The 9,361-nt window shown below is 34.5% G+C and overlaps 1 protein-coding gene across 7 annotated transcripts in view; it reads left to right on the top strand.

Moving 5' to 3' along the window:
- Positions 1 to 9,361, top strand: part of LOC122633581 (protein PALS1) — a 66,998-nt gene that overhangs the window by 27,434 nt on the left and 30,203 nt on the right. For 6 of the 7 annotated variants that reach the window (XM_043821624.1, XM_043821615.1, XM_043821632.1 and 3 more), the window contains 3 exons: positions 915 to 1,000; positions 1,450 to 1,612; positions 2,380 to 2,564. In XM_043821624.1, the coding sequence (XP_043677559.1) occupies positions 915 to 1,000; positions 1,450 to 1,612; positions 2,380 to 2,564 (434 nt within the window). Of the gene's footprint in view, positions 1 to 914; positions 1,001 to 1,449; positions 1,613 to 2,379; positions 2,565 to 6,816; positions 7,408 to 9,361 lie in introns of those variants that run through there. The other variant, XM_043821650.1, reaches the window with a different exon arrangement.

The following is a 9,361-nucleotide window of genomic DNA, read 5'->3' as shown; positions in this document are numbered from 1 at the left end:
CATGCTATGGAACATGAATTTCGTCTTGTAGACCCAATACAGCAATGTCGAGATAAATTTATATATGGTGACAATGTATATACGTGAGTACATGTATACATACATATACATACATACATACATACATACATACATACATACAACATACATACATACATGGTTTATCGGCCCAACGATCAATCCCCGTTTTCTTTCTTAACGTCGAACGTCACAAACGAAGCTATAGGAGGTGCGATCACCGTCATTAAAAAAAAAAGAAAAAAATAAAAAAGAAATTTATCGACACGACCGTTTTGTAAGTAGAGTCGCCTATGAAACGTGGAATGCGAAGGTGAATATGCGAACGTGCTGCTTGCGTCGAGTTGTAATTACGATTACAAAGCCGTTGCGCTTTGCTCGAGGCTAAGCGACCTACCATCGACTATTACGTTCCAGGATTTTTATTTTTTTTTTTCTTGTTTTCAACTATTATACTTTGCTGCGGTTTTTCTTTAGTAAATATGCATATATTTATATGCATATATATATATATATATTTATGTATGTATGTACGTATGTATATATTCATGTTTCTATATATGTATATATGTATGTATCTGCGTATGTACGTATGTATATATGGACGCGCCACGTAGGGGTTACTAGCTCCCCCCATGTCATACGTATATATGTATATATTTACATACGTACGTATATATACGTGTGTTTGTAAGTACGTTAATAACGCTCATTAAATGTCTTCGAATGATCAATATTTGAAAGTTATCGTAGTTTCGTATCACTATCGTCATCCGTTTCTCTCTTTCTCTTTCTCTTACTTTCTTTCTCTTTCTCTTTCTCTTTCTCTTTCTGTTTCTCTCTCCTTTCTCACGAAAATGATAAATTATTCATAACGGACTATTTTAATTCCGCAGATAAACGAGACCGGTGCATCCACGAGCGAGGAGAGCACGAGAAAAGATGTAACGAGTAATCAGGTCACCGTGACCCTTGCGGATGAGTGAGTACTTCTCGAGATTGACCGTCTTAAATTCTTTGCGAAACGAAGAAAGTTTTCTCCTGGTTTTATCCTTTAAGCTGAGTGAGAGTAGCCTGGATTTTTACTTCGAAGGATACCTTTGAGTGATCTTTTAATGAAACTATTCGATTCTTGACGTTTGCTGTTCTCATTTTTACAAAATAATTATATTTAGAATGCCATTATTTTGATATAAATTTTCTTTTGTGTGACACCTCATAGCTTTTTCATTTTCATATTCCGCTTTGTGGACGTACATAATATCACCTTCTTTCAAAGTCCACTCTATATTCATGTGTTCATATGTAGTTATGCCTGGTCGACTTTGAAATATGTTCTGACAATGTTTTATTATTTAAACTGACATGAGTAGTTCGTATCAAATGTTTTATTTATTTATTTATTTATTTATTTATTTATCTTTATTATAGGGATGTACGTAATACGAACGCCTTCTTCACGAAACTCAGTAACGGTACGATTCCTAAAGGATTGACCAAGGACGGTCAGGATACGCGAGAAGGAAAAACTTTACAGGAACGAAAGGACGTTTTGGAAAAGCAACAAACCTCATCGGATGAAACGAATCTTTTGGTCAGTTTCAGATTCCTCAATAATTTAAATAAAATCGTGATAGAACGAACATTCGGTTTATAAATCGCAACATATAATTACGTTGTAATAACAACATACATATGTATAAGTATATCGATTCTTTCTTTTTCAATAGACACGTGTCCTTGATTTATCGTGATTCCTCGATAGAGATATCGGCTGATAGATACATCGTATTTCAATATAATGGAAAAAAAGAAATATCATGACTTATACATATGTAAATACGCTGACGTATTAACAAAATGTTTTTGCATTTAAAAGTAATGACTACACATTTATCTTTGTCTATCTATTTATTGGAAATCTCGATGGCAAAACTTGTGTGCAACTTTTAATAACATTAATGAAGATGTTAGAATATTATTAATTAAAAAAAAAAAAAAAAAAAATTTGCGAATAAATAAGAACCGATATAATAAAAAAATAAATAGTCTGTTTATCCGTTGAAAAAAGTTATGCGTATTTATAACATAAAGATAAAATATTTTATTCGAAACATGTATTTGTCTATAGAAATGTTTAGAAAATTTGTAAAATTACTTGTAAAATGTAAGTGAGAAATAGGATTAACGAGGGTAATTATTCTTCTGTAGAAGAAATCAAGAGAAATAAAATCGTATATAAATAATTATATAATTATACTATGTAAAATATTTCAAATGATCGATCATGCAAGATCAATATGATTAGTACGATCGAAGTACTCACGGTATACGATACTGATCGAATCTATCACTTCGCAGCAACCAGTGCAGACCAGCAACAAGGTAGGGGAACGCCGTGCTAGCAGTCCCTTCCAAAATGGCCGGACAGAGGTCCTGATTGGAGAACCGGAGGGCGGCCCGAGGTCGCCGCGAGGATCGACGTCTTCAGCGGTGAACGACGGCAATTTTCTTAATCCACCGGACGAACGCGAAGCAATTTACAGGTTAGTCAAATTATTTCTCTTAATGGCGACAGCTTACGTTTCGTGCAGTACACACGTCTCTCCTCTTCCGTGATTGGTTGATACGATGACCGATACACAAACGAAACGAAAAATTAACTCGAACGTTAGGTTACATGATATAAGCAGAGAAATCAATGCAATGAGGTCTCATGTTATACGTCGGATATCTTATATTTGTCATCAAAATTGTGATTATTTATAAAATCGTTGAACATCGTGATATGCGCGCCACGCGTTGAAATCTTCGCCTAATTTTCACTCTTCCTTTCTTTCTTTCTCTTCCTTCTTTACCGTCCATGAAAAAAACGACTTTTTACTCATCGGACGTCAGATGGCGCTGCTCAACCGTTTCGTTCACCTGCCGAGTAATCGATCTGAGGTAAAACAGTGTTCATCTTTCGGAGAAAAATCAATTTCACACATCCGAAGTAATCATTATGATTGTACGTTAGATTTAATATTTTCGAATCGAATTTCGTTTTATCCAACAAAGATAAAGAATATTTCAAGAATATTTTTAAATGATTCAAACAATGTATTCGAGAAGACGCCAATATTGCTATATCAAACTTTCCAAAGAATTTATCAATATGTTATTAGGAAACAAATCGAAGTAATGTTAATCGAGTTATTGGCTTTTGTAAAATCTATTATTTTATCGAAGATATTCGCCATGAATTTGCAACAGTATGGTCAAGTTAAATGAACTTGGCCAAGTCAATTAGAATTACATTAAACGACGTACTATACACGTTGGTGTTCCCGTTAGGTATGTTATAGCTTCTAAGGAGAACACGCCTCCGTCTTCTCCGACAAAAAGCAATTTTCTTTATCATCTACCATTTTGTTCCAAAAGAACTTCTTCGCCCGTTCTCGAAATCGTGAAAGGAGATTGTAGAAATCATTAGGAATCTTTATTATCTCTATATTACACATAGTTGCTTTCCCCGATGGTATTCTGAAGGAATGCAACTTTCAATTAGTCTCGGAAACATTTTTGTGAAAATTTCGTAGAATATCTCCAAGCGTTTTACTAATTTGAAATTTTCTCGGTTCTCGATAACAAATCAAAAAACATCGAGTCGTAAGGTCAGACATGATCGATCGAATGAAACGAAACGAACGAGTTCTCGATTGATCGGATAAAGAAAGAAAAAAAAAAGAAGAAAAAATAATGCTTTTGGCATGACGTGTACGTAGGATTGCGGATGACTTTCGCCTTCGACGAGAGTAAAACGGACTTTAGGAATCGACCGAAAAAAAAAATTCCAGGCGGCACTCCCCTTTGGTATAGTGAATCTTATGAATGGAGGTAACGTCATCAGTTCACACAGGGAAAACCTTAAAAGCGAGATCTATCTAGCGATACTATATTAACTTCGAATATGTGTGTGTGTTTGTGCGCGTGTTGCGTTGCGTACGTCTACCTGACATCGTGCTACGCTCCCTTACCCCAAAGTTCCTCGAATTTTATGGTCTATGACGTGTACGGACTGTATAAAGGAGAAATGGAACGAACGACGAGCGTTTACATCTTTGAACTGGCTCTCAGGTAGAGTAAATTCAGTGGCGGCCGTTGTTGCACCTGCGTTTCCTGTCGCTTCACCGACCACAGGGACGTCCACCTGACGACCGGAAGAGACCGTCCCTACCGTTGATGAAATAAAATTCGTCGTATTTATCCAAGCAACTCAAGGTTCCCTTCCTAATCTACTCGAACGTAGAAACATTCTGAACGTAGAAAAATTCTTTTCCATTTTTCTTCTCTTGAAAAATATTTTTCAAGACGCTCCTCTTTTCATTTTAATATAATTCGCGTATACGATGAAATAATTATAAAAGATTATTACTAATTATCGAATAATTAAAATTGTTCTCGTCTTTTGGAAATTAGAAATTCTATAGATATAGACATATATATAGCAGACGCGTTTATGTACATAATACTGTAGAATTAAGAACATTTATCTGAAATTTATCTTCATTTTACCTTAATTTTTTACCTTAATTAATCTTAATATTTTTACGAATATTAAGATTATTAATATTTCTTTAAATAGAATTGGATTTTACGCATATAAAAAAATTATGAAAGGAATCACAACAAATTCAATACATTCTGATTGTCCTATTGTGATTACTACAAACAAAATCATTGTTATTCGACATTTATAAATATTATACAAATTTGATTATAGTTTTGCTCATTAAAGATATTCTATCGTTTCCCGTTATTGATATGTACATATATATTTGATCATTAATAATTACATTATCTATATATATATATATATATAATTTTTTTAATTATTAACGATCGGCTCATTAAATAAAATACAACAACATAATTTCCTGTCGTCAGTCGAGAAGAGTCGCCTTGTAACGTCCGTGATACTCCCACGAACGCGCTACATACATGAATTCCTCGCTCCTTAGAATCTCGATTATCCAAGTATAGAACGCACTTTCGAATACACATACATAGTGTTGGCGGCAAGCGCACTTTCGATTATCCATACGGTCACTGATCCCATCATCGATTATCTTACTATGTATTTCCGAATCGATAAACTACATCGGGTATCATCGTCAAGCCCAAAGGCTAACTCATTCGAGTGTACCACGATATAGTTACTCTATGTATTTACGGTATTCCAATAATGGACGAGAAATCGTGCAAGGAAGGAGGCGAATAACGATGGCAAAGGCAAAACATGAATTTGGAATGTGGAAGTGAAAAGTAAACTAGTTTCGAATATAAAAAAAAAAGAAAATTGCCATAACAGTGTATCTACATACGTTACGCGCAGTTTATAGAACTCGTTTATGAACGAGTATAAACACATATACAAACATATACTAATTTCCCTATAATTCTCGCAAATAGATTGACAATTGTTATCTGAGTAAAAAAAAGAACAATGAATCGACGTTTATCAGCGTGCGATCCAATTACTTGTCCTTTTACTCTTTACTTCCTAACGTTTGCTGAACGCGTTCGTGATAATAAATATCGTACGATCGCTAGAATATAGTCGACTTCGATGTTGAAAATAAAATACACAAATCTCTCAACGAAAATATTTCATTCGTTTGGTAAGATAAAATTTTTAAAAGATACGATAGAGTGTTGGAGAAGGTACAGTGTAGGTAGTACATATATAAGTACGTTCATACGTACGTACATATATTCATATGTACGTATATACGTACATCATACATAGATACATATATACATACACACATATATATAGCCTTAAGAGAACCGATCGACTTCTTTGTTTTATTTGCCGCGGATGACTCACCGAAGGGGTTGTCTATCGCGCGTGTGATCGCACGCACGGTATGCGGGGCCTTACGTGTACTCACAGTCTTTCTTTCATCGCGTAAATATACGTATATATGTAACTATAGGTGTGTATACTTTATATGGTTTCCAAGCAAGTTACGTACTACATACGTATACGTACCACTTTGATAGCGAATATAAATAGACAATAAACAAAACTCCGATCAGCATCAACTCGGTTGCGGATCACGTGCTTATCGAGATGACCTCATAAATTAGCTTCTCGAACGATATCATCCGAGAAGATATCGCTCGATTATACGAACCTAAGTAAGTATATATACCTAAATAGACTAGGGATGTGTGCGTTTATTCACGTACTATTAACTTTTACTTTCGATACGAACGTAAGTAGAGGTAACGATAAAATGTTGATAAAATCATTTATGTACGTATATACTTTTTGATAAGTTTCATCGTCACGCATGTAAATAGAGTTGGTCGTAATAATACAGTGACATTTGTTCATGATAAAAGGGGCGTAAAGCGAACAGATGCTCTTCGGTATGTTTCGATGTTGATAGTAATGAACTCGTGCGTTTTCAAAATGTTTTATTTAACGTTTGCTTCGATAAACCAAATTGAATTATGAACGTGTATCTATATACCTATACTACAACATGTATCTACAATGTGTTTATACATATATATATATATATATGTGTGTGTGTGTGTATATATATTTGTTTACACATATATATTCTTTCACCAACTGGATCGAATATAAACAAAATACGTTATTAACTTGCTATTCTCTAGTTAACATAATTAATCTGTTAATTAATGTTACTTTCATTCCTATGTTGCTTTTTTTTTAATATTCGAAAATAACAAGCTCGTACAATGACGTTTGCTCTTTTGTCTCATCGTATTCGTTAGAAAAGTATTGTCGAAAAAAACAATTTTTTAAATGCGCTACTTTTTTTCTGTAGTGTACCTAAACGAGTTCGTGTAAACGTAATCATGAGTGAACATTGTGACGTTGTAAAGTCGTGTGATATCGGATAGGTGTAATACAGATAGCAGGATGGTCCGTGTGTTTGCTGGCTTCGCAAGAACGAGACCTGCGGATAAAAGAGGAAAAGAGAAAGAGAGGGAGTGAAAGAGAGATAAGCCTTCGATATCAGGTGCCAGGCAAAGAGATAAAGTACATTCCGAGCACCAGTTCTCATGCGTGGCGCCTTCTGGTCGTGTCAACATTTTCACCCGTTAGCCTGATGTATACTCTACCACGTTTTCTTTGCCCCTCCGTTATCGATAATTTCTGATCGATTCGTGTACGATCCACACCCACGACTAACACGTGGTAAATGAACGAACGCGTTTATGTGTGCGAGTGAGAAAAAGAGAAAAAATGGAAACGATGAGTGGCACAGTAAGAAGACTCGACCTCAACCAAGATTGCAATCCTTGCCGAGCCTTCTGGATGTGCTTTTCCCATCGTTTTGAACTACCCCTCTCGAACTTTTGCAGGTAACGATGTTTATTTTGAAAGTTCAAGGTCTAGAGATATAGCTGGAAATTTTAGGGACTGTACGGTGTCTTATTATATATATACAATGTATACGTTTAATTATGTTTAAAATGAGTTCTTTTTTCTTATTTTTTTCAAGATGAGGATGATTCGTGTTCGGTGGTAATTATATTCCTATCTAAACATTTTATACTTATTCAAAGTTACGTTGTATTTTTTCATGATCTAATTCCTATTGTTTAGGACTTATCCTTCTGCTATTTTGGCGTATAACAATGTTTATCTAATAAATTCAAGGTCTAACGATATATTTAAAAAATTGGGGACTATTTGCTCTTATTTTATATACACTCTATATGTTTTTTCTTTAAAATGAGTTTTCTTCTATTTTTTTATAGGGAATAATTGTACTCGTATTTAAACATTGTTTACTTATTTGATTTAACATTGAACTTTTTGACCATTTAACCAATAACACTTTCTTTATTACAAAGTTAATCCTTTATTCACGCTATCAACTCCAATACTCGCCAATCGACCTTCGATTTATCGACTAACCCGGCTTCTACTTTTAGTTCGACCGTTTTACGTTTTTCTCTTTCTTCATTCTTCATATTTTCGACATCTTCTTCTCTTTATTTTTTGCAATTCATTCGATGTGATTTTAGTCGCGATAACGATCCCGTAGTCCGACTTTATATAACGCGTTTGTATTTTTAGATGACGAGTCGAAAGATAATGATTTGATCTTGTTATTTAACGATCCGTCGGTTATGTACTTTGTTGGATTCTTCTAAAGACGTATTGTCTTGGGAGAAAGAAAAAGAGAGGAAGTTATCGCATCAGCTTCAAAGTTTGTTCGCAGTTAATACATATGTACCTTTATAACACTTAATTACATGCATGCTTTAATTAACGATTGTAATATTGAAAAGTTTCGTTACTACCATCCAACCTTAACTTAATTGCTTTGCTTTTAAGTGGCCACTAGAGAGACCTCCGTTTTGAGGGTTCTAATATCTTTCCAAATTATTAACGTCATTCAAGGATCTTCTGTCTTTCTACAAAATCCAGATACAATTATGTACGATCTTATGAATTTATTAAAAAAAAAATCTCATAAAATTATACTAATTTATATTAAAAAATTATCATTTTATCTAGCAAAGTATAACACTAAGAAGAAAAAAATTTCATTTCGAGAAAAAAGAAAAAAAAAAGAGAATAAATTCTCTTCTCGTCATCCAGATTCTCTTTTTCCATCTTCCTTTTTTTCTTTCTGGCATCCACTTAAGAACGTAAGATAAAGGAGGTTTTACGAGGGGCATCTGTTCGTCGATTTCTAATGCGATCCCTTTGTCGTTTAAAAGCTCTGCTTTTCTAAGGAAGTCAGCCTTTCCTTTTCTCATGTTCTCTAACAAAACACTGCGTCTGGACATCGTAACTTCCTTTATTGGTGACCACACGTGAGAGAAAGAAAACGAACGTTGATACGCGTGTTATACACGTTCAAACGTACCAAAATATAGTCGGCAAGATTGCAATAGTTTTCCTTGTCGGCAACGACAGAAGTACCAGGCCATTGCCACAGCAGGTTGTACGTACTTACGTGCAGTTTGAAATTAGTAATCGATATGCGAAACGACGCTCGTAAAATCGAGTTCGCTCCGAAAACGGAGCTCTCTTTCTCTCTGATTCTCTTTCTTTCTCTCTTTCTCTCTCTTTCTCTCCTTCTGTATATGGCACTTTATTGTTTTCAACCCGTCCAATATTATTTCACCGAGCTGAAATTCGACTATTCGATTGTATGCTTCTCTATACGATAGCATTCCGGCTTTTAATTAATTTCGGGTTCGTATTTCTTGAGGATTAATAGACTTTCGGAGAACCTTTTTTAAAGTAAGAAAAATATTCGAATAAAAGCTAAGCTCTTGAAGTCGTTCGAATAATTTA

The sequence above is a fragment of the Vespula pensylvanica genome, chromosome 1, assembly GCF_014466175.1.
Source record: "Vespula pensylvanica isolate Volc-1 chromosome 1, ASM1446617v1, whole genome shotgun sequence".
Classification (NCBI taxonomy): domain Eukaryota; kingdom Metazoa; phylum Arthropoda; class Insecta; order Hymenoptera; family Vespidae; genus Vespula; species Vespula pensylvanica.
This window is presented reverse-complemented; position numbering and strand designations above follow the sequence as displayed.